Source organism: Cydia strobilella, chromosome 21, assembly GCF_947568885.1.
Source record: "Cydia strobilella chromosome 21, ilCydStro3.1, whole genome shotgun sequence".
Lineage (NCBI taxonomy): Eukaryota > Metazoa > Arthropoda > Insecta > Lepidoptera > Tortricidae > Cydia > Cydia strobilella.
The window spans coordinates 6,267,650-6,293,793 of record NC_086061.1 but is presented as its reverse complement, the minus strand read 5'-3'; the positions used below and the strand labels follow the sequence as shown (position 1 = coordinate 6,293,793).

Here is a 26,144-nt window from a genome sequence, read left to right as displayed (position 1 = left end):
ACGGTTTTTATCACAATGGGACGAAAACAAAGTTGGAACATTTTTATCATAATTTGTGTACCTTACCTGCGATCAATGCAAATGGTCAAAACTATCAATGTTAGTGCGTTGTTAGTGTTAGTACAACAGGCTTTTTCAAAACAGGCAAATTATCGATGTATAGACAAATACATAGGCACATGCTACTTAGGTAGAATAGAATAGAATAGAATAGAATATTTATTGCTCTCATGTTGGTGTACAGGTCTTACTCTAAGTACAATGGTTCCATTACAACATGTTACCCTAAAAGGGTATTGCAATTACACGTACATTAAAATATGCAAAGACAGGGGTACATAAATCTTTCAATTACTCGATATGTACCGTCGATGGACGGTATTTCGGTAAAGATTTTCAAAATCTTTTATACTGGACGCTCGATGCCCAAAAGGGACGGTAGTTCGGAAAGGACGACAAAGGGACGGTGTGGCATTAAAAAGGACGGAAAAATCGTCCTATTTGGGACGATCTGGCAACACTGGTAATCAATTTTTGACAGGTATGAAGAAGGATTAAAATATATTTTTTTTAGTATAATTATACTCCAGATATGAATTTGAAGAAATGGATAAACCTAGCGCCATTAATAATATCTTTTTGTCCTCTGAACGAGTTCGGTTGGATTTACTACATTCGAAACAAAACGCACCCTCGTCGTCCTCATACGTCACGGCGCTGAGCCGCGAACGCAAGTGTGGAGCCTATTATTCCATTATTATGCGTCTTCGTTTTGGTCATTGTCAATTGAACTTCCATTTTGTATCGTCTTAAAATGGTTAATAGTCCTAAATGTTCGCATTATAATTTTAATGAAGAAACCATATCTTATATCATTTTTGACTGCCCATCCAAATATTTTTGAGCGTTTAGTGTATCCCGCGTAACATCACAGACTTTATTGTAAATAAGTGTACATATTTGCCATTGTATAAATATATGTATAGTTAGCACCGTTGGTATAAGGAATATGTAAAGTGTAATGACTTGGTACGAGTTAAATTTTGAATACTCACAGTTTTTTTATGTGAGATATTTTAATTTTATATAGGATCAGGATGTAACTTGAAATCTTGAAATTCTAATTTCTAAGGAGAAAAACATGAGAAAAACCAAGATATGGTAACTGGTAACCCTGATACTGACTGGACTATATAAAAAACAAATGATTGAAGACAAATATCATGGAGACTATATAAACAAATATACTGAAGACATTTTTATTGGATTTGACTTATGGATTTAAAAAAGGAAGACTTTATATCTAAAACTGACTTATGAAATTTAATCTTACTGAAGAAGAGGCAGTATGGCCTATGGTCTTAGCCTGTGGCCTGTCCCTTCTGGACGAATATAAAAAAAAAGTAACGTAAAAAAAACGTCAATGTGATGTATAAATTTCATAATTTAGGTACGTAAATAAACTTCAATATGCATAAAATCCTCCTGTATGGGCTGTATGGAATATTCTAAATAGTGTTTAAATAAAACAAGAGGACAGAATCATTATTAACGGAAATACCAATTAATAAGTGCTAATATACTCTTAAAAATGAAATTGTTTTTTCAACCCAACCGCATATTTTCTGCGGTTTTGCACCGATTAAAATACAGCACGGCACCGAAAACAGAATCTACAATAAGAATAAACGGCGCAGACTTCATAACCGACGATTACACCAACGTAACCCCTAAAATACTATCGTATTTGGATCGAAACTTGCATCTTCAGAAAGATAACCCTCTCTCGATATTGCGGCAAAGAATTGTGAACTATTTCTATTCCTCGTTCACGTATCGAGGTAATCCAACGTTCAGCGTGTACGATAACTTGCCGCCGATCGTCACAACAAAGCAGAACTATGATGATTTGTTAATTCCTTTGGACCATCCAAGTCGGGTTAAGTCTGACTGTTACTACATTAATAGGAGCACGCTGCTGCGAGCTCACATGACGGCCCATCAGAGCGAGCTGCTGAGGTCTGGGCTGGACAACTTTCTTATGATAGGACCTGTGTTTAGAAGGGATGAAATTGATTCAACACATTTTCCCATATTTCATCAGGTATGAGCAATAAGGTTTACTTACTACAGATTTTGGTATCTTAATTTTCATTAGGTATCAATCAAATTCAAGTACAAGTGCACAAATTGTTGACACTTGTAAAACTGAAAATTAATGTGGGACCCTAACCATATACAATTATCTTAATATCATTAAATAAGGTATGTATTAATCATTCATGCATCATGGTATGAGACCTTAACTTTTTCTAGAGCTTGTCAGAACTTTCTGAACAACCTCAAAAATCATTCATACAAAAAATTTTAGGTCTTTAATTTCAAACAGACTTGCCCTTTTTTAACACTAAAAAGATTAATAATATTTATTTTTATTCCAGGTTGATGCAGTAAGATCACAAAGAAGAGAACAATTATTTCCCGAAAATGAGGACTTGCACATATTTGAACCAACATTTGACCCTACAAACCCCCATGCCTTCACCAACTCCATCTCCGATCCAACGAAACAAAGTTGCCACACACTAGAAGCAACTAAACTCATCGTACATCAGTTAAAAGAGCATCTCCTTGGTCTTATACAGACATTATTCGGAGACAATATCAAGTACCGATGGGTGGGTGCCTACTTTCCATTTACGCACCCGTCATACGAGTTAGAAATATTCTACAACAACAATTGGCTTGAAGTTTTAGGCTGCGGTATTGTGAGAAATGAAATATTAGTCAATGCAGGACCAAATCACACTATTTCCTATGCTTTTGGCTTAGGCTTAGAAAGGCTAGCCATGGCATTGTATAAGATCCCTGATATAAGATTAATGTGGAGTACGGACTCTGGATTTTTAACACAGTTTCAGAATAAGCAGCTGAATGCGGAGATAACATATAAGCCTGTGTCTATGTACCCGCAGTGTACAAATGACATATCGTTCTGGCTGCCAGAGGGACTCTCAATTGATACATTTATGAGCAATGATTTCTATGATCTAGTCAGAGATATTGGGGGTGATATTATTGAACAGGTAAATAACTATTGATTTAATTCATTAGAGCAAGGTTGTCTAAATATTTGTAAACACCTATGTTGCTTACTATCACTACTATCTAATTTTATATAATGAATCACAGGCATGTCAAGTAAGTCACATACACACTAAAGGAAACAATATCTACTAGCATAAGAAAAGGACAGTATGATTCTCTCTGTTTATGCTCCACTAACAAACGCCTCTTGCCAAACTATAGTTGGTCAAGCCATTTCCGTCAGTAGAAAAAAGCGGCATATTTTAGAAATGTAGGCGCGAAGGGTACTCGTCCTGTAGAAAATTTGAAATTCGCGCGTTTTACTACTGACAAAGTTGTTTGACAGACCATATAACGATGCGTCGCGTCGCCACGGCAATCCTGATTTTTACACGTCCTTGTGTACAAGAGACTGCTCAAAATCGACAATTATGAATTATGATATTCAACGATACTGTTCAGCTCCCCTGCCATTAAAATCACTACCAACAGTTATTATTCTATGTTACAGGTAAAATTAAAGGACAAATTCTTCCACCCAAAGTCAAAGAAGCATAGTCTATGCTACAGCATCGTGTATAGACATCTTGAAAGGACACTTACACAAGCAGAAGTTAACCAAGTACATAAGGAGATTGAGAAAGCGGCCATGGCGGCGTTCAATGTTGCTATTAGATAGACCGTTAATCTAAATAGATGGCGCCAGTATAACCTGTCTCTAGTTTTGTTCTATGAGATTTGGCTTAATCTTTTTAAAAACGATCCAAACGCAGAGCAGTTCAGTTTAGGAATTTGATTCAAATTCGATTGCCCATAATTGTCCTTGTATGGTGGATGGTCATCCACTTTAGAGGTTAGGCATGGAACGTTCTGTAGTAAGTAGTAATGGGTTTTCTAATCATTGTCTGTCTGTCTGTTGTATTCTCTAATAATAAATGTGGCTTTCCATGATAGAAGGGTCCGTGTGCACATAATGGGGCATAAGGACCCTTTAGGCATGGAACGCCACAAATAACTATATTTTATTTCCCTAATAATGAATGGAGCATATTCAATTCAATTAATTTTTTTTATTTCAACATGCCCATAGACAGGTAATACAAAATAATTTTTCATATCTCATCTCATGCTCTGGATGGGTCGTTGTTGTTCTAAAAAGTCATACGTTTCTGCTCTAGTGCAGAAAAGTGGTGTACTCCTCTGCGTCCGCGTCCCACAAGCACCTAGGTGGAAATAAAATGGAAAGATAGTGTCTTTATTTTCCCGCCTAGAACAATTGGTAATTGTTCTAATTTTACTTATCAAAAATGATGTACTTAAGTATATTGTTAAAATAAATTATTCTTGATTTGTTTTGTTGAATTGTATTTACTAAGGCGGGATACAAAAGGAATACAACAAAAATATGTTTTTAAACCTTACACTTGCGTAAATGAGCAAAGGCAGAATCTTATACAGCCACAGTTAAACGTTTGTACAGTACGATATTGAATGGGTTTATATTTATCACTATATTCATGAAAATAACATAAAATATAAGATAAAAATTGCTTATTTTATTCATTAAATTGTTATTTAATACTTAAATTCTTAAAAATACTTTTTTCTACTCGTCGAGTATAATCTGTGTATTACAACTTCACATGCAACACTACAACCTTACTCTTTTCAACATAGACATAGTATATACAACATTTTCAACGTTGGATAGTCTATGGCACTTCCGACTCAACAAAGAGTAGTATAATATTAATATATAGGAGACTCAAGCATAAGAATTTTATCGATACCTACGGTTTAGTCAATTATAAAAAAAAAAATAACTTCATATATTTCGATAAAATATTTATTGTTTAGACTCGATTCAATGCAAATTAGCCTACTTAAACACGCTGCTGCGTCGCATCTGCTTTGTGATTGGTTGGTATACAAAAAATATTCTGAGGGGCTATAAGATACTACTCTTTGGAATGAACGAGTACAGCGATGTGACAGCTAGGCATAGACAGGAGTAGGTATAGACAACTAATTCAAGGAGTGTAAAGCTGCGTATACAATTAAGTTTTATAAGGCATAATCTTCAATATTTTCTTGTACTATGTTTACAAGTTTTTAGCACGCACGAAGGCATTTTTTATTTCCGTCGGATCTGTGACATCTTGGCAGTAGTCGGCTCGTAGTCGGTGACGTACTAAACGCAATGATGAAGTGCATGCACTTCATTGAGGTGCGTCACCATGCGTCACTAAGGCCACGTCATTTTCAGGCTGCATACGCATGAAATGTGGAAAAACGTTAGATTTCTTAAAAAAATATATATTCATTAACAAAAGCTATGTTGTATTTGTAGAACCTGTAAAATAAAACCGGCCATGTGCGAGTCGGACTCGCGCACGAAGGGTTCCGTACCATTACGAAAAAAACAGCAAAAAAATCACGTTTGTTGTATGGGAGCCACATTTAAATATTTATATTATTCTGTTTTTAGTATTTGTTGTTATAGCGGCAACAGAAATACATCATCTGGGATAATTTCAACTGTCTAGCTACCACGGTTCATGAGATACAGCCTGGTGACAGACGGACAGCGGAGTCTTAGTAATAGGGTCCCGTTTTTACCCTTTGGGTACGGGACCCTAAAAACATTTTTGTTAGTTTAAAAATAATTTTACTCGCCGTTTAGTAGATATAAGCAAAGTTGCGGCTAACTATAAAATTTTCGGTGAAACTATAAATTTCAGGAAAAAAGTCAAATGTTACAATTGTTGTGCATAGAGTGAAGATGCATATATTTTTTTTCATAATTTTTTGTTGACCCATTTAGAAGATATAGGCTCTAGAACGTAACAGTTTTTGGCCAAACCCGTTCACCCGCTCCGTGCACCTGCGAGCTGCGACTCCTGCCTCCTGCGAGTGCGCCAGTTAGCGGACGGGATGGTTTCATAGTATAGTGCCAAAGAGTAAAGTAAGTATGTAGTATAGTGTTTGTCACATATCTTGGGCACGGTGACAGATCTGTCACTCAATCAATTATATGGAGATGAGAGCTTTCACTGTACCCAAACTCGTTTCGTAGTCAGTCTGTCTAGGATGAAATTCATCCGATGAATAAAACAACAAAAGTCTTCACAACAGCTTTATTCGCTCATTTAATATTAAATGCTTAACTTAAACACGATCCTGACTTAAAATATCTCAAATCTGGTTAATTACGATAAAAGGTAACACAGAGAACAAAAAAAAAGTAGCCAAAATGACCTTTGATAAAGAAAAGATGGATGTATAGTTGGTCAAACCAGATTGTCAGTAAATAAGAACAAAAAAACTATACTCATCCTTTTCTGTTTTGGGTGCTAGTACTAGTGTAAGACAATGATAGTATGATTCTCTCTGTCTTTATTTGAAATGAGACAGTCCTTTAACAAACTACTTATAGCTATTACAAAGATGTGTCTTACTTTATTATACTATACCAAGGCCTACAGATATTTATAACATAATAAGTATAATCCAATCTGCTGAGAAAAAAAAACCATATTTACAGATTAATAGCCGTAAGTACATGGTATCATTCAGCTTGAGGCTCTTTGCTAGTATAGTCAGGGTCGTATTAGTATTCCACCTGTCCAATGCAGTATGCACATTGGACTAAGAAATTGGCCGACCTCATCAGTTACTAGGTTACTACAGGCACGGTGGCCCAAATACGTTGCCAAAAACGTTTACTGCGCCATTTTGTTGATAAATAATATTAACAAATGAGTTTGTGTATCAAAGCTTAAAGCTGAATATTTTGAAAGTAATACGTATTGTTTTTTAGTTGAATGATTGTAGTTTTAATTTTTAAGGACATTTTGATAAAGACATGTAATTAAAGTAAGAAAAGTACCTATTCCTAAAATAAATACCTATACTTTGCCATTCTGTAAAATTGATAATTTCTAGTTAAATTATAATGCTCGTATTTAAAGTCCCGAGCACAAAGACAATAAGGATGAAAGGAGAGATTTATGTATTACCTTTACCTACATCTTATCAATTTGGAATATTAAATTAACAATCGTTCCAAAACCAATTAAATAAGGGTACCTGCGTTAAAATCACCAGAAATTCACAACTAAAAGTAATTGTTACTTAAGGTCTTTATATGTGAAAACAAATACAAACTTGAGTTGGCAACTGTCAAGTGCCTTTATAGATGGCGCCTGCATAAGGTTTTACCTGAATATAGTTGTTTGCTATTTATGAAAAAAAAAACAAGAATTTGACACTATTCGTAAGATTAAAAGGTAAAACCTATGCTAGCGCCATCTGTACAAAACTTCGACCGGCCAACCCCATTGAGTGGTAGACTACCGTCAACCGCGGGGTGAATAGGGATGGCTGGGGTAAATAGGGACAAAACACATGTGATTTACCTGACAATTTCTTTAAAAATATACCAACAAAAAACCCATACCTAATACAAAACCAATCTATTAATATTTTCAACCGAATAATACAATTTGTGCAAATCACATTTTAAGTTTTGTCCCTATTCACCCCCAGGGTCGACGGTACCTAATTCGAATACTTGCACGTATAATGCAATGCAACACATTACAATAAAAAACTTAATCTACGTCTAACCTTTTTATAGGACAGTCAAAGAATATACACTTTTCTCTATCCCTCTCAGTAGAAACTGTCCTGAAAAAAGGATATAAATAATGACCCCTACACTGAGAAAGTAATACATACAAGTAGGTATTACCGCATTCTACCAGCTATTAGGTTTTATACTAGATACATTAAGAGATCCTAATACCAGGATAATATCACAGACAAATTAAATACAGTCACAACTATCCTACTGTTCAATAAAAATATATAGTAAATTCACTTTGAGAACCTAATGTGGCTTACTCGTATTAGTGATGTCCTGATGTATGTATAAATTTTGTGTAAATCACAGTTATCGGAATAGAAGATTATTTGTGTGGCGCCGACCCTATTATAATTTCACATAGCTTACGAGTAGATACGGTGACAACTGCCGTCTCAATACAATTTGCGTTTTAAGGTTATAAATTGTATGGAGGCTACAACTGTCACCGTACCCAACCCAAGCTATGTGAAAAATATTATAAAATTTATAAAACATACATAATTATTGAAAAATGATATAAATGTTAAAATGGCGCCAGTAGTTTTGTAACATTGTAAAGTCTAAGATTGACAGCCGTAGTAGATAATATAATAATAAATAGAATAATAAATAATAGGTAATAGGTGCTAGTCAGATCAAGCTAACTCGGCAGCGATTTTGATAGCACAAACTGTGCAAGTGTTATTTTAAACGTCACTTATATTAAACTAGCTTTTGCCCGCGACTTCGCCTGGGACTAACCTAACCTAACCGACTATTTCAGCTGTGGTTTAAATTCAGAATCCTAGTATGCAGTCCTCATCCCCGTCTCCGTCCTCGCTGTGATCAGACAAGAATCTAAGTTCTGGAGGCGCTTTATCTATTTCTTCATCGTCTGACTGGTTGTCTACTGGATTGTGAACCTTGATTTCTATTATTGGGCCTTGAGACCTGACAATGACATTAGGTTCAAGGATTCCTCTTATATTTGCCTGAGGCTTATCTGTCTTACTGTCAGATGTATCCTTTTTACTGCTTGTAGGAACTACGCCTTTTTTCACACTAATTTGTTGTATGTGATCAGTTCCACCAGTAAATGCTGCAGTTTCTATATGCTCTACCAAATCGTTCACATCATTTGTCAGTTCATCAGGACTTGCTGCATCAGGAATTTCATCAAATATATTCGTTTCTCTGACTTCTTTCTCATCTGCTTCCTTTAAACGTTTAGATTTCTTAGCTAGAGGTTCATCATCTGAAGAATCATCTAATAGTGAAGTGTTCAAGGCTTCAACTAGAATTGGTTCGGCTCCTGTACCATCATCAGATTTGTCATCGTCAGAACTGTCTACTAGATATTCTTCCTCCATTGGCTCATCAGAATCGACCAAATCGATTTTAGCTTCAACCTTCGCTGCTACTATTGTAAATTTCTGTTTTCTCTTTTCTACATGTGTTCGCGTTAATAGGCTTGGAGAGTTATAAGATGGGACTGTTCGTGGACCAGCTTTTAGAACCCGCGGTACCTTCGGCGTAGGGTGAAAAGCTTTAAATAATTTGACAGGTTTTACTATACTACTCGAAACGTTAACAGTCTTACCATTATATAAATATTCGACAGGCTCTTTCAATAATGAAGAGCCAGGTGGTCGATCATTAGTAGATTCAGTAGATTTGTTTAGAGTATCTTGGGTCCCAGAGTTGTCAACATCCGTACTCTCAACATCTTCAGTCAAATCGATGAATTCTTTTGTTTTAGTAGGACTTGTCTTAGTTTTAGGATTCTTTTTGATACAAACATTAATAGGTACTATAACTCCCGTGTCAAAGTCTAGTTTAAAGAACTTGCCATTGTGTTCGCATGCATATTTAAGCTCAGCAAAAGATGTCACTGGACTGAGTTCGGGCAGATTCCTCGATTCATCATTTACTTGATCTATGAGAGGAGGTTCGGGAGCCGGTGGATCAGGCGCCGTGGTATCTTCTGCAGATATTCCCGACATCTCCATCAAGTCCGATAGCAAACTTTTTCTATTGCTAATGCCATCTTCTTTTCCTTCTGTTACACTTTGATTCTCTTGAGTTACTTCAGGTGCTACTTTATCTTCTGCAACACTTTGGATTTCTAGAGTTTGTTTTTCACTTTGTGACTCTTCAATAACCGGCGCTGTTTGAGCAGACGCAAGTGGTTCAGTAATGTTTTTTGGTGCTTCAGCATCAACTGTAGCTTCATTTACCGTATCATTAGTCATGGGAACAGATTCTTTTTCTAAATCGCTGGTACTAGTAGTAGTAGATGTATCCTGTTTGGTTGGCGTATCTGCTTTTGTACTCTGAGCATCGACTTCCATATCTACGTTATTAGTATTTTTTGGCGGCAGTTCTATGTCTTGGAATACTTCGTTCGTTTCTAATGTTTCAGGAGTGTCAGTAAGTTCATTAATATTACTATCGGCTTGAAGTATCTCCGCAGTTTCATCGCTTTGTAACAAGTTCATGTTTTCAGAACCAGTTGTTTCGGGCTGCGTAACAGTTGTTACTGGTTCAACATCTCCGGTCGGCGAAGAAGTAACGCCTGAAGCATTAAGCTGTTCTTGCACTGCTGCTAAAATCGTGGGTAACGCTGCCAACTGTGCTTCATCTAACTCAACGCCCGGATCCACAGTGTACGTCACATTACCTGAAGGCATCAGCACTAACTGTACGCCAGCAGGCAAGGGCAAAGTTGGGATAACTTTAGGAGCTTGAAAAACTTCGGTTGGTGGACCAACGTCGTCGTTCTTTCGCGGAAATTTAACAGTGGTCAATAAAATTTTGTTTTTGCCCAAAAATATTGGGCTTTCCGATGGGCTTTTGGCTAAACTTTTACTGTGTAGATATAAAATCTTCTCTTTCGGTGTTTCTGGGATCTGAAGTGATGCATCAGTTTTCTGGGGACTCACAACTTGTTTGGGTGCGATGGGCGTCGGATGAATGGCACACTGTGTGGACGCGTCTATCACTATGTTCCGCCGACTGTCTTGACTGAGGGCAGGCCTCTGACAGGAGCAAGTGGCCCATTGGGAAGGTTTTCGCTGTGAATGTATTTGTACTCTTTGTAGAGGTACCCTGTTGACAGTTACTGGATTGATTTGCGGTATTGTCGGCCGATTTCTTATCGGTCTGATTGCGGGTCGATCGGCTGGCATTAAAGATGCAATTGGCGCGGCTCTTATTTTCATGTAAGGTTTTGTTGGCGTGGTTGGTGTTTCTTTAATTTCATTTGCATTGACACCCAAATCTATAGTTACTTTAGAAATAGATGGTGCGACTACTTCAACATTAATAGATGGTGTTGAGGGCTTTGCAGGTGAAACCACGGTCACATTTGGAACATCAGGTGCACTGTCCACCACGGCCATAGTTGGAACATCAGGTGACCTCTGCACCACGTTCACAATTGGAACAGGTATTTTGTCCACCACAGACACAGCCGAGAATGCAGAAGTTCTGTCCTTAGCTTGATCTGTTAGTAGAGCTGATTGTTGCACAACAGTCTCAATCGATTCGCAAGCTTTCCTCAGACTGTCTTCCTCGTCATCTGATAGTTCAACTACAGTTTTCGCCATCATTTTTAATCTCCTTGCTTCCTCGTCTGCCTGAATTTTTTGGACCAGTTTATCCGCACAGCAACATTGGCAGGGGTTAGGAGGACACAAGTGCTTGGAGTTACGTCTACGGTTATTAAGTTTTTGATTCGCCCAGCAACAAAATTTCGTTTTTACCACTTTAGATACGGGTACCACTTTGGTCGTTTGTTTTGGGGCTTGTTTTACAACTGCAATATCACTTTTTTTATTTTCGTCTTCTTTATCGATTTCCTGCACTGAGTCTGAGTTGTCAGAGTCTTTTTGTTGGTCTTCGTTTTTCTTAAATTTCGCTTTCTTTTTCTTTTTCTTCGGTATATTACAGCATTTGCAACCATCGGGTTGTTTACCACTCGTCAGTAAATGCAACATTTTGTTTAACGTATCTGACGTTAGCAGGCCAAAATCGTCAAAGTTATTTTTAGTCAGTACTGCATGTTTTGGTGCCCACGGTAGTGGCACTCGAGGCTGATAATGGTGTTTTCTGGTTGGTACTTCTTGGGATATGTTGTTTTTTACTTCTTGTACTACAATCGGCATTGGAAAATCATTTGGCTTTGTGGCGTCGTCAATTTTGTCTAGTGCTTCTTTAGTTAAGATTTTCGCCTGATTGATCATCTTTAACAGCTTTTCTTTAGCCGGTGGTAAGGTTTCTGTAGGCAAACTGTCATGTTCGCTTTTTTCGCCCTCAATTTTTATTTTAGGCACGGTATTTTGAATGGAGATGGAATCAGCCACTGGTTGTACAGGTTCTATGCTCGGGACAGTTGAAACTGTTGGATTAACTTCTTGTGGATTAATAGCTCTACTATTGCCAGCAAAAACCCTAAGTGGTGGCACTTGAGCAGTAAGCAACTGTTGGTTTATTCTCCTAACTTTGTCAATATCAGGTAAATTTATAACTTTTGTCCTTTCAGAGACTATAGGGGATGGATGTGGAATCAATTTTTGAATATCCACTTTTGAATTATCAATGAGACTTTGTACGGGCATCGCGGTCGGGACAATCGAAGACGCTTGCTTTTCTTTTCCTTCCTGTTTTTCTACAATTGGAGTTGTACCACTGGATTTTAAATACAATGTGCCATTTACTACTTTTGATTCAAAAGCTTTACTTAAATCTATTGTCATTGGTATACAAGCATTGAGGAACTGTCGATTTCTTGTAGAACTCAGAAAACCTATAGTCAATCTTTTAAGTTTCGTGTTGAAATCAGGATTTTTGCATAGTTTTATAGGATCGTAAGTGCGAATTCTGGGTTTCTTCAGCATATAGCTACTCGGCGACACCATTATATCTTCTTCTGAGTCTTCATCGTCAGTTACTTCTCGATTGGTAAAAAGATCATCACTGTCTGATGTGTCTTCTGCAGTACTTATCACATTTTCCTCTTTTATTTTAATATCAAGTGATTTATTACTGACTGGTTTACTCTCAATGCCCGCCATTTCTATATCCTCCATACCTTTTACTGAATCAATTTCTTTGTTTTTGAACGTTTTCATTTGGTCTAACTTGGTAGTATAGACTACAGGATACATTAATAGTTTTAAGTCAAATTTGTTGCTTTCATCGTCCTCTCCTTTAATTTGTTCAACTGCAGGTGAATTGTCTTCAATTGATTTACTAGGAGGTATGTTCGTCGTGGATTCTGCAATTAAAAAGTTAAACTAAATTAATCTCGATGGTGACGCATAATCCCATAATAAATTTCTAGTAAATATACATATTTACATAATATTTATGGAGGTATAAAAATATACTTACCAATAGTTTGTGCGTGATCTTCTTCTATAAATTCAACGCCATCATCAACAAATTCAATGCCGTCATCAACGAAGTTTAAATCAGCCATTAAATCTATAGCGGCTACGTTTGCTTTATTTTTCAAGTCAATAGAGTCAACATCAGGTTTCTTATCACTAAGTGATATAGCCTCTTTGGGCATCTTAAGGTACGTCTCTACTTTGTCTTTTATCAAATCATCTATTGCATTGTTTTTTTCAACATGAACTTCATTCTTTTTGCGGCAGTACTCATCTGCTTTAACTTTTATTATGTCATCAACAGCGTCATCCCTGTCATTTATAATGTCCACGTCAAATGGTACGTTGTTACTTGGTATTTCCGCTGTTTTTCTTTGTACATTTTTTTCAGGAGATAGTTCTACTACAGGAGTAACACTTGGTATTTCTATAAGATCATCTTCGTCATCATCTGGGATTGTTTCCATTTGACTCACCTCAGATTTTACTACAATTTCATCTAAATTAGTAGACGCAACCTCAGGAGTTTCATCTGGACTATCGTCTGTTATTTCAACTTCTGGGACATGCGTAGCAGAAATGAGCTGTACATTTGATAAGCCGTCTTCTTCCATGGGTTCTGCTTTGACTTGTATCCCTGAAGCTTCGTCATTTATTGTGATTTCTTCTTCGGCAACTGGGATTTCCTCTCTAGTAACTGGGTTTTCTTCTTTGGCAACTGGGATTTCCTCTTCAGTAACTGAGTTTTCGTTTCCGGCAACTGGAATTTCCTCTTCAGTAGCTGGATGAGTTATATCAGTTGCATCATTGCTCCTTTCCGGATCAGACGTATCCTCCATATCATCATCGTTTTGATCTTCTGGGTCTGATTCTAAGCGGAGGTCTATGGTCTCGATTACGGGCTCCACAACCACTAGATCTGGAGCATTGGCTGAAACATATATGTTTTTATTTTATTTTCATAAATTTGAGACCATTTCTTCTTGTTTTGTGCGACTTTTATTAGAAGTACCATGCCCTGACATTGGTGATATTAATATTTTTGGATGAACTTAATATTAATTATGATAAATATACTTACAGTTGCAAGGTTTCGGTAAGTTGGGCATCCTCATTTTAGCTTCCTGAAAAAATATGATTGTTAATAGATACGATGTCTTTGTGATCGCGTTTGGTAAGATTGAGGAAAGTTATAACAGTTAGATTGAGAGACTGTCTCATTTAACCCTTTGATCGCGAAAGACGTCACCTAACACGCGCGGCCACAGCCCAATACCAACCTTCGTGCATTCCCAATTTCCCACAAGGTTCACGATGGCGCGCCGCGCGCGAACGGCGCGGCATGCCGTTCAAACGATTAAAAATATAATTGTGTATAGTGCGAATGAAATAACGATATAAGTACAATTTAACAAAAAAAAATCATACTCACAAATTCCTCAGGCATTATGACAAAACGTTTTTCTATTAATTCCTCCCAATCTGGATACTCCTTCGTTATTACTTCTGGGTATCTAGTACAAATTATAGTTTCTTTAACATAATTTCAGGCAAAGGTAAATATTTAGGCGAACACTATTATAGTTTGTGGGGGTTTGCAACTCTAAGGGCACTTCCACTATTCCACTATCCCGGGGTTAACCGGTTAAAATTGGAGTTACAAATGGTTACCAGTACAATTTGACATTGGGTTAACGGTTTAAACGCTTAACCCCGGGCTAGTGGGATGGTGCAAGTGGCCCTAAAGGTTATTTAAATGCTAGAGAGATAGCACGGCGCTGCTGATAAAATTATGGGATTTAACCACTGCAAAGATCGAGTTTGATTGTAGTAAACGGACAAAAGAAAAAAGAAAAAAAAGAATAGATAGAAAAAAGAAAAGTGGGGTTGAAAAGTGCTTCAAGCCTTCGGACTTGATTGTTCATATAATGAAAGATATAAGTTAGATTTGAATCGTTCATATGGTGACGTTGTGTTCAATCAAATATGGAATGTAACTAAAGAATATTAGGTTCAAATTTGAATACCTCTTAGCGATAGCCATTTGCAGTCTGGAAGGCATAGACTTTCTAGCTTCCTCTAGAAGACGGGTGTTGCCCTTATACGAGAACCAAAACTTGTAGAAGCGGCAGCGGGTGAGTTTCTTCAGCTGGTACCAGCGGCGTTGGAGTAGCATTGGGGAGCATTGGCGGCCTCTGAAAGCGTAACAAGAACATTATGTACTTACAATATTATGTAAATTTGTACATTTCACACTCACGTAGCGTGAGAAAGAGATGAAATATTTGTCCGATGTTTCATTTGACCAAACGCGTTTTCTTTTTACAAACACATTAAATTTAATATTTTAAACTATTAAAAAAATCATCTTGCAAAAGCAATTAGGTAGGTAAAATTAGGTTTGATTTGTGACCCTCAGTGTCCTACCGAATCCGAAGTTTCGGTTTCGACATAAAAATCATATTTCGAAACTAAACCTTCGGCTTAAGCCCCCTCCACACTCGCAGATCTGCGAACTACTCCACACTCGCGTTCGCGGCTTCGCGCCACGATTAGCGTACGAGTGTGGAGGGAGCTTTAGGCAACAAATCCGGTTTCGGTCGGACACTATCAGTGACTCTACAAATATTCGCCGGTGTGAAAAAAAGCGCGTTTGGTTAAGTGACAAATTGACAATTCAGCAAATAAAACCTCGGACAAAAAATGTTTCGAACATAGGCAAAGAGAATTGATTATAACAGAGAGGTATAAAGTACTTATATAAGAAGAAACGGGCCCCTTAGTTTGACATCCAAAACATGTGGCGCTGTACTGCGCCACATGTTTTGCGGTCACTGAATCGTCAAACGCCATCTTTTGACAATTAGAATTACCGCAAAATGTATGGAGCTGTACAGCGCCATCTCGTTTACCTGTCAAATTCGAAGCACGAAGTTGTCTTAGATTTTACGAATCTTACTCAATCAATGTATCTTTGCTATAGGTAAATACTAACTGTCGATTGTAGTAGACGGTGGCGGCGGCCCAGGCCTCCGCTAGCGGCTCCCCGGAGCGCCCTTCAATGTCGAATCGTTGTACTAAGCTGAATAGTTCTATTAGGGCTGGGTATTCCTTGTTATCAGGCTTATCCTGAACAAAAAAGTCGTAGTTTAACTTTCATCATAATATGTGACTTTCCATAGAAAAGGGTCCTTATGCTCCATGTGCATAAGGACCCTTCTCTGATGGAAAGCCACTAATAAACTTTCTCACGAACTGTCCGCGTTAAGCTGTAGATTTATTGTTATGTAACTAACTTAGCAAATTCATTAAATGGGGGCAAAGATAGATATCTCCGTAATAGATGGATACAGTCGAAGGAAAAAACGTGCCTCGAAAATCAAGAAAATTTGATTCTCGATCAGATGGCGCCACTACCTTTGGCCTACTCTCGGATAGATGGCGTTGACGGTTTCGTTTGTTATTAACAATTTTAACGCATATCAGTGAAAGTACATGGGTCAAAATCATATAAAAATAATTAATGCTAATAAAAATTATTTATCCATATATAAATACATTTTAATTTATTTTATACATCTTCATTTTTAGTTTTAATCGTGTGTCGATAGATGGCAGTGAAATTACTGTGGTTACAAAATTTACTATGACAGTACCGCTCTATCCTATTATATCCTCTTTGATGGGGGCAATGATCTGCTATAACCGCGAAAATCGAAGTTCGTAAATTGCGGGCATTTTTCCCTGTCACTCTAATTACACCTTCATTGGAGTAAAAGAGAAAGATCCCCGCAATTTGCGAATTTCAGTTTTCGCGGTGGCCCCTCTGTACTCACGGTCACGGCCTATTGATCAGAGGGGAACCGAGGAAAATAAAAGTAATATATTTTTATCTGTAATATATAATTACGTGTCTATCTATCTATAAAATGAAGACAGTTCTAAAAATTTGTCAACATCTCTATTAGTATCGCCACTTTTAACACAAGGGTGCATGCGTATTAGCCAACATACCAATCGCTTACGCTCCGTAGCGAACGAAACGCAACTGTCACTGTCACACTAATATGGAATAGTGATAGAGAGACACAAAGCATTTCATTGTCGTACCTAGCGCAAGCGATTGTCTACTTGGCTAGGCAACCTGCCCTTCTTACCATAGCAATAACGTCTATTTCCTCATGCACCAACACGAGGTCCACCAGTAACCAGTCTGTGATAAGCTATGCTTGGGAGAATGGCAGAGCGATCTACTGCTATAGGAATATAACCCTTCTTACCATAGCAATAACGTCTATTTCCTCATGCACCAACACGAGGTCCACCAGTAACCAGTCGGTGATAAGCTATGCTTGGGAGAATGGCAGAGCGATCTACTGCTATAGGAATATAACCCTTCTTACCATAGCAATAACGTCTATTTCCTCATGCACCAACACGGGGTCCACCAGTAACCAGTCGGTGATAAGCTATGCTTGGGAGAATGGCAGAGCGATCTACTGCTATAGGAATATAACCCTTCTTACCATAGCAATAACGTCTATCTCCTCGTGCACCAACACGAGGTCCACCAGTAACCAGTCGGTGAGGGATAGTCGAGCGATGTTTGGTAGATTGGCCGACCGATCGTCGACTGCTATCATACGATTTAGCTTCTTCACGCATAACGCTCGCATTCGCTCCCTGAAACATATGAATGTATGAGTTTAATTATTTAAAGGGAAGTAGTTTTATATTATATTACAAGGTAATTGGAGCCGTTTACATTTGACATTATTCAATACTATGGAGCCTGGAGGGTAGGGCAACAATTATCAAAATTAAAAAATAAAGGGTAGTGTAGAACTAAATAAATCGACCTCTAATAAAAGATGTTCTATGGCTCCGTTTAGTACGTAACTGATTCACGGAACACCGCCATCGCGCCATCTAGCATGCAATGGGTTAGCAACTGTCAAAGGTTTGCATAGATTATTTATTTTATTTTTTATCATTTATCAAATGCCCAGTTATTTTAGTTTTAATGTCTAGTCATGGATCCTTATATTATATACCTATCTTATTGTTTTTTTTTTAGTTTTAAGTTTTGACATTTTAACTAAATTTGACTGTGCATAATATATCTTAATTTCAATTTTATAGTTTTAAATTTTTTATCTTTTTATTAATCAATTAATTTTATTATTACCCATCAATTAATTGTCAAGATCTTTTATATTTTATTTATCATTCAATTATCAAATGCTTAGTCAATTTAATTTTAATGTATCTATCTTTTATACTTAATCTTATTTTTTTTTTATTGCAAATGTTTTGTATGTTTTAATTATGGATCAATGTTATCTGGATTAAATGATTTTATTATAGATGGCGCCATCATAGCTTGCCCCTTTATCTAGTTTTGTTCTATGAGATTTGGCTTAAAGGACTAAAAGGACTGGCACCCGTCAGGCTATAATATTCCAAACATAAACAAGAATTTCACACAATTCAAGGGATTCACTATATACTTCGACAAGCCAACCAAACCCCATTCTTACACTAAATTGAACATTTAATTACATTGATTTCTCTACCATGCAGGGTTTTTTCAAGGGATTAATTATCATATAAAACATTTTATTTTTATGTTTTAAAATAACCAGCTTACATTGATCTTAAGTGTATACAGGGTGTTTATTTAGTCACCGGCAAATAATTTACGCGCTGAGAATACAGAATACAGGGTGGATTTTCTTTTTGGGTCAGTGAGGACAGCTACCAGATCCCGTGCTGCTACGCGAAAATGGTCTTAGAAGCCCTTCCCTCAATTTCAAATCAATGAAGATTGGCGTGTACAGATTTTGAAAAAAAAAACATACTTACAGAGTGCAAGAAAAAGGTTATTTTTTGACAAACTTTTTTTATTTTATTCCATTTGATCCCAATTCCCATTTTTATCCAGGATCAAAAGCTTGTATTGGATAAAAAAAATCCGGTTAGAAAAGCCACAGGAGGAAAACTTTTCCCATACAATTTGTATAAAAATAAATGAAAACTTTTATTTTTCACATGCTATTTTTATGTCATTCGATTCCCATAGAAAATGTCAAGGTCAGACAGGCAAAATGTATGAAACAGCCAATTTTTTTTCGCGATATCGGGGTTGGTCCCATAGTAAAAATTGCTCGGGTGACCTATTTATATTCACCCCGTAAATTATTGCAGGTGACTAATAGTTATTTGTTATACAAGGGTGCAAAGTTGTATTTTACCCGCGAGTATGGAATTGAAACACGAGCAAGCGAAAGGATTATATAGTTGAACCACGAGCGAAGCGAGTGGTTCTGAAATAGAATCCTGAGCGTAACGAGTGTTTCAACACACGAGAAGTAAAATACATTTGCACCCGTGTGTAACACAAAACTTTTCGCCTCACTATAGCGAGGAAAGTGCAACATCCACAGGCGTTAGATCATCTTCATCACTGGAATCACTCATATTTTTACGATATTACTTATAACAGAAAACTGGAAATTGTGTATTTTTACGCGAGTCGGTGAGAAAAGTTTTAAAGTAAAAATTTTGTTGACAATGTTGACAGTTCTGACGTATGAAATGTCAACGATGCGTTTTGAAATTGCATCGACTCAACTTGTGCGTTCAGAATTATATTTAACATCATTATAAAAAACAAACGTTTCTTATGGAATTTTAAGGTTTATGACTTAAAATCATTAAATAAAGCTAAATTTGGTATTTTTATTAGATTCTCAAACCATTTATTTCATGATAATTAATATCTAACGAACCATTATCATGAGCGTTTTACGTTTTGTTATCTGTCAAGCTACTTAAACACGCTCCATCCAAGGTCAAATTACTTTCTCCACTAGTGGATAAAACGCGTTTTTCCCCGCTTGTTTTGAAAGATAAAAGACAACTTTCCGAGCTAGTGAGGGGAAAATAAACATTCTGTATAAATAGGGTCTCTTACCACGAATTAATAAACTAGTGGATGTGAAATGACTCCTATTTAGTATGAAAACCAGTGTCGCTAAACTCACACATTCATAGCCACGTTAAAATATGTCACACACTTACAAAATTGCTCTGATTCGTAGCAACTTTCCATACCAAAAGGTTATTACCGGTGGACATTTCTCGAACGAATATCAACTGTAGGCTACATGAGTGACGGTTTAAAATATAATGTCAAAGCTATATGACATACGACTCTTTCATTATCTCATTCATCTCACAAAAGCTCGCTCAACATTCACCTAATACAACTACTCAACACCAGATGGCGTTATTTTATATAATTTTAAAATCACTTACTTATTACAGGCGAGAAAAGGGCTAAAAAACCAGTATAAGTAAGGTCTAATTACGCATGGTTTGTTACGGATCTCACGGTCACGTTACACTGGTGCTTTCGAGATCTCTACACGCCTGCGAGTAGCTAACGGTTGGAACTTCTTTCCATTCGACGATATAGGGAGGGGACAGTGTAATCGGAGTGTTTTATCGATATTTGTGTGTTTAGTTAGGTATTGATATTTCATTACCGTATGTTTTAACACATTTAGATGATACTTTATTTATGATTATAATATAGGTAGTGATAATCGTGATTGTATGAAAAATAATATGTAGTACAGTATAACAAATATCTAACTAGAAATTTGTTTCTTATTAATTGACCAACTAGATTGTTAATGTGAACATTAAATATATCTTAAAGTCAAACAGATAAAATCATAGTTCTTTAAAGGTCTATTAACTCGGTATTGCTGTTATTTTGTAATCACAAATCTGCAATTACTTACATAGGTAAGTATTCGTCTTTAACAATATATTTACTTGTAGCAGCATTTAAGGCCAATCTAAACGGGACAACCTGATTAAATTGTCAAATTAATTGTATGGTGTGAAAGCATACATGAAACTGGCTCATCGATCCCACTTGATTTGATTGTAAGATTGTGACCTATCAAATCAGGAAGGGGGGCGGGAAAATTCCAATATTTGACGCTAGTTTGCGTGGTACGGAACACTTTTTATTAATTTAGTGAGCCCGAATGTCACTAATAATTACTAAATTAGTAACTAAGTTGCGTGTGGACGCTAGATGAGATGTATGGCAATTTTATCCCCAGAAATCTTTCTCTAAGAAATGCTCCTAGCAAATGGTGCTATATTTTTGCGGAAACTAATTTTCTTGCCCAGTAGCATTGATCCATTTATTTTTAATATCGGCATCTTGTGGTAACCTACAATAATTAATAATAAAGAAATAGAAAATATAAAACGTTTATTCATGGCACATTGCATGCATTGTACGCATAAGTGCATTAAGTACCTAGTCTAATTATATTAACGATGAAAATATGATGGGTGTAAAAAACAAAAACGTATGTAAAGGAATACGAAGGTTTGAAAGGTTGCCATGAAATGACCCCGACTTAACTTAGTGCTTGATGAGCAGAGCTGCCATATTTACTAAGACATTGATTATCCCAAATAATAATTAGAAACGTGTCTAAAATAATAATTTATTACCGAACCAAACATCAAACTTGAAATATCGTAACTTTAACTTTGTCGATATAAATATCGACATTGCGCAGCATCTGAGTAGCGAAGTTATTTGACATTTAGGATAGCGAATATTCCAGATAAACGTAAAGAATCGTGACAAAGGATTGTGAACTCTAAGTTCTAACTGATAAAATATAGATTTACTTAACGAACATTCCTAAATAATGCAAAATAAACAGATTTTTCGTATTTATTGGATTATATTTAAATAAATAACCACCGGTGATAGGAAATACCTCCACGTGAAAGATTTTTAAACCGCTGTGATTTTTGCAGCTTAATACTGCACAATACGGCATTTTAAATTTAATTATCAATTTTTGTTAGACGAGCGTACGTACTACGTGAATGTCATTCGAGCATGAAGTTTACACAACAACTGAGCATAGTCTGTGCATAAAGTGAGTCGGTCGCTACTAACTGTCGGATAGACGGGAACGCCCACTTGCCATCTCCATCCTACTCCGTGTCTCTTACCATAGAGTACGGCAGTCCGAGCCGGTTTCCTTTTTCATTTCTTTCCATAGTTCTTCAGGAGGCTTCTTCTCCTTAAGCAGGAGACGCGCCACCGAGCGGATGATACGCCGCTTGAATTTGTCCAGCTCCGACATTTTGCTGTATCAAAAATGATAAAACCGATGTGAACAACGCAGGAACACTTACTATTAGGGTTCCGTACCCAAAGGGTAAGAACGGGACCCTATTACTAAGATTCCGCCGTCTGTATGTGTGTCCGTCTGTCACCAGGCTGTATCTGTGTCTGGAAAAGTCAGCAAATATACTCTGGCACACCGACCTTGTCAGTAGAAAAAGGCGGCAAATTTTAAAAATGTAGGCGTGATGCTTTGTCCTCCCGTCCTCCCATCAAATTTGAATTCCGCGCCTTTTTCTACTTACAATGAGTGTGTTTCAGTATTTTTTATAGTAGTTTATGTGACTGCTACATAATGAAAGGCATTAAAACTCGAGTGTGGGTTTTTATGAAACGAACGTAGTGAGTACAATAACTGAGCGAAACCCATAGAAATAACATATTTTTTTAAGGTTCCGTAACCAAAGGGTAAAACGGGACCCTATTAATAAGACTTTGCTGTCTGTTTGTCCGTCTGTCACCAGGCTGTATCTCATGAACCGTGATAGCTAGACAGTTGAAATTTTCACAGATTATGTATTTCTGTTGCCGCTATAAATAATAATTAATAAATAAAACGTTTATTAACAGGCAAGGATCACCCATGAAATTTTTTACAGACAACTACAATTACACTATTTAACACTAATTACTACTTAACTAAGCTTACAATAAATAAATTGCAAATATTTCACAAGTACATCATACGACGTTATTTCCGATTCTCATCTCGGTGTACAGACAGCCAATATCGGAAAAATAGGCTATCCGGATCCCTATAACAACAAATACTAAAAACAGTATAAAATTAATATTTAAGTAGGGCTCCTATACAAGAAACGTGTTTTTTTTGCCGTTTTTTGCGTAATGGTACGGAACCCTTCGTGCGCGAGTCCGACTCGCACTTGGCCGGTTTTTTATTTATTTACAATACTGCGAACGACTGCGAACCAACTGCGAACTCTCCTCTAAAAAACGTGCCGAGCGAACCCTAGCTCCATCGCCCAAAATAAGGGTTGGACTAAAGCAAAGGGGGTGCCGACAGAAAATTTTTCATCGGAGTGATGTTATTATGACACCTATTTTTTATTATGTTATCGTAGAGAATACGCTAAAATAAGCATGTTTTGTAGGAAAAACTTTTCTCTAAAATCAAAAATGGCCGAGATATTTGACCCGCAAGTTGAAACCACTACTTGACAAATTAAAATCAATCATTTGGAACAGTAAATTTAAATAACAGAGACAAGATAGGTGCGACGACGAGCGAAGCGAGGAGGAGTGTGTTAGGTTGACCACGATGATCGCGATCAAACAGTGCGCGAAGCCGAGCGAGCGAAGCGAGCGTGCCACGGTAGCGGCCGGCGAGCGCCAGAACAGAGATGTTATTGTACCTACTAAAAAAATTCTAAGACTTTTTTTTTGTTCCATTCTCAATGAGTAGTAATACTGCATGGCATTCGATTGTGATTATTGACTGTCAACCTTGGTCAACCTGATAAAGGGATAAATATAAATCGATAGAAATATCCATGTATTGTATTTACGACTTACTAGATTTACCAAATAATAAACCAGCGTAAGAAGGCCGCAACTGCGCCGTAGTTTGTACAGAGAGCGAGTTCTACTTACATCGGTGTCTGAATTAAATGATATAAACTTTACTGGGGTTAGTGGCTCTCGCAGTGTTATTGTTTTTAGGGTTCCGTATCCAAATTTCAATTTTCAGAATTCGCATAGTTATTATCTTACCGACTACATAATTGTCCGGGGGTCGCCGTCAACGGATGGTACCTATATAAATATATGTAGTGTTTAAATGTTTCCCACATCGTTACCTAATATTATTAGGTTTATGAATATTTTTTATTAATTGACCGAAGCGTTGGCGAAGGTCTCTGTTTTGACTTGAGCAGGTATAATTAAAGGGATTTTTTTATTCATTTACTTTTTTTTAGCTTTTAGGGTTCTGTGCCACAAAGAAAACACCAAACCATTATCTCTCCCAATCCCAAGTTAATTTGCTGCGACTCGGCCGATTAGGTTGAAATTTGGAACACAAACGTACGTCGGTGACCCAGAAACGGACGTGAATCGTAAATAAATGAATTGTATACCTATATGGCCATGACGGCCACTTGAGGGGTAAATTAAAAATTAAATATGCAAATTTGTTGTAAAGATCTAGACTAATAGGCAAGTACAGTCAGCAACAGAACTTGCTAAGCGGGAGAGGTGTTCAAAATTACCTTGACACGCTCTTAACAATAAAGTTGCGTCAAGATCATTTTTAGGGTTCCGTACCCAAAGGGTAAAAACGGGACCCTATTACTAAGACTTCGCTGTCTGTCTGTCTATCTGTCCGTCTGTCACCAGGCTGTATCTCATGAACCTCGATAGCTAGACAGTTGAAAATTTCACAGATAATCGTGTTTCTGTTGCCGCTATAACAACAAATACTAAAAACAGAATAAAATAAATATTTAAGGGGGACTCGTATACAACAATACTGATTTTTTTGGCGTTTTTTACGTAATAGTACGGAACCCTTCGTGCGCAAGTCCGCCTCGCACTTGGCCGGTTTCAACACCTCGCCCGCTTAGCAAATTCTGCTGCTTACTGTATCTCCAATTATTTTTAATTTGAAACGTAATAATTTTGATGTTATATTATATATAACATCAAATTATATATGAAACAACATACTAAGGTATATTTTGTAAGCCGCTACTTAGAGGTAAAAAAAATGTTGATTTGTACCCCCCCCACACATACACAACTAAGTGTTTTTTTAGGGTTTCATACCCAAGGGGTAAAAACGGGACCCTATTACTAAGACTCCACTGTTCGTCCGTCTGTCTGTCTGTCACCAGGCTGTATCTCATGAACCGTGATAGCAAGACAGAACGTTGTAATTTTCACAGATCATCTGATTTTCTGTTGCCGCTATAGGCGCTATAACAACAAATAAGTACTAAAAATTAAATTTGTACGGAACCCGCGGTGGCGAGTCCGACTCGCACTTGTCCGGTTTTTTTAATCAACGCGTATAACATTCGACGATTGAAATAAATAAAAGTTCATTTGCTTTTTCCCGCATTTTTTTTTTTATAAAACCCGCCATATTCCAATAATTAAACTTAAGGAAATTAAAACCTTATTTTTCTGATATTTTGCTTATTTTTTTATTATTTACCTACCTATTAAACCTATTTCAGTTTTCGAAAAAATTAATAAATTGAAACAAATACCTACCTAATAAGTAATAACAATAAAATCTGGCAACACTAATCCGTTACGCGCAGCTGCACAAAAAACATGGCCGACTTCCCACTCATTCTCGAAACACTAGTCTTGCAGAGCACACGTCTTGCGACACGAGAACAAAAAATACACCGCGCTATTCTCGTCACAAAACAAACATTCATTTCATTATTATTTCTCAACTCCCTGCGGCATGACGCCTCGGCCGAGCGCTCACGACAATCACTTTCAAATAATAATTCGAACTAAACGTAGATAAAAGTAAAAAGCACCTTCGCAACAGCAGCGCAAAAGCAATAAAAAAACATGTTTTACCTTTATCCTTTTACTGCTTTCCTAAAACTAAAATTCACCACGCAATCCATTAGTAATTCGAAGATACACTGACACGTTTGATAACCATGTTTTACTTTTCCCAGTCGTGTTAGTCGTGTACGCTGTGACGATTCAAAACAAAATGGAAGAAACGTGGCCCGGCGGACGGTTAATCGACATGACAACCGCACCGCAAGTGCGAGGGGGACGGCGGATGCTATCTCCCTCTAGCCCGCCAAGCGTG

At 37.0% G+C, this 26,144-nt stretch overlaps 2 protein-coding genes across 4 annotated transcripts; one reads left to right on the top strand and one right to left on the bottom strand.

Annotated features, from left to right (window-relative positions):
• Nucleotides 1-1,427: 1,427 nt before the first annotated feature.
• Nucleotides 1,428-4,147, top strand: LOC134750826 (probable phenylalanine--tRNA ligase, mitochondrial). The gene is made up of 3 exons (XM_063686057.1): nucleotides 1,428-2,104; nucleotides 2,442-3,086; nucleotides 3,599-4,147. The coding sequence occupies exons 1-3, from the start codon at nucleotides 1,592-1,594 to the stop codon at nucleotides 3,764-3,766; spliced, it is 1,326 nt and encodes a 441-aa protein (XP_063542127.1). The 5' UTR covers nucleotides 1,428-1,591; the 3' UTR covers nucleotides 3,767-4,147.
• Nucleotides 4,148-6,210: 2,063 nt separating this feature from the next.
• Nucleotides 6,211-26,141, bottom strand: LOC134751078 (uncharacterized). 3 transcript variants are annotated; one of them, XR_010128599.1, is made up of 10 exons: nucleotides 25,901-26,141; nucleotides 22,168-22,305; nucleotides 17,634-17,790; nucleotides 16,103-16,236; nucleotides 15,135-15,302; nucleotides 14,540-14,621; nucleotides 14,189-14,231; nucleotides 13,109-14,038; nucleotides 6,844-12,992; nucleotides 6,211-6,523 (listed from the first exon to the last, which is right to left on the bottom strand). XR_010128599.1 is itself a non-coding variant. In XM_063686422.1 (9 exons), exons 2-9 carry the CDS (start codon nucleotides 22,299-22,301, stop codon nucleotides 8,512-8,514), a joined length of 6,129 nt encoding a protein of 2,042 aa, XP_063542492.1. In that variant the 5' UTR covers nucleotides 22,302-22,305; nucleotides 25,901-26,141; the 3' UTR covers nucleotides 6,211-8,511. The 3 variants fall into 3 exon arrangements, 1 of the variants encoding a protein (XP_063542492.1); XM_063686422.1 differs by having other exon boundaries at nucleotides 6,211-12,992; XR_010128600.1 differs by lacking the exons at nucleotides 17,634-17,790; nucleotides 22,168-22,305; nucleotides 25,901-26,141 and adding an exon at nucleotides 17,265-17,358.
• Between the last annotated feature and the right edge of the window lie 3 nt (nucleotides 26,142-26,144).

Bases quoted from the DNA above. Each gene is read 5' to 3' on its own strand.
- LOC134751078 (XM_063686422.1), bottom strand. From the start codon at position 22,301: ATGTCGGAGCTGGACAAATTCAAGCGGCGTATCATCCGCTCGGTGGCG. The intron at 17,791-22,167 runs GTAAGAGACACG...CATATGTTTCAG, and splicing joins TCGGACTGCCGTACTCTATG to GGAGCGAATGCGAGCGTTAT. The intron at 16,237-17,633 runs GTAAGAAGGGTT...TTTTTTGTTCAG, and splicing joins AGATAGACGTTATTGCTATG to GATAAGCCTGATAACAAGGA.
- LOC134750826 (XM_063686057.1), top strand. From the start codon at position 1,592: ATGAAATTGTTTTTTCAACCCAACCGCATATTTTCTGCGGTTTTGCAC. The intron at 2,105-2,441 runs GTATGAGCAATA...TTTTTATTCCAG, and splicing joins ATTTTCCCATATTTCATCAG to GTTGATGCAGTAAGATCACA. The intron at 3,087-3,598 runs GTAAATAACTAT...TCTATGTTACAG, and splicing joins GGGGTGATATTATTGAACAG to GTAAAATTAAAGGACAAATT.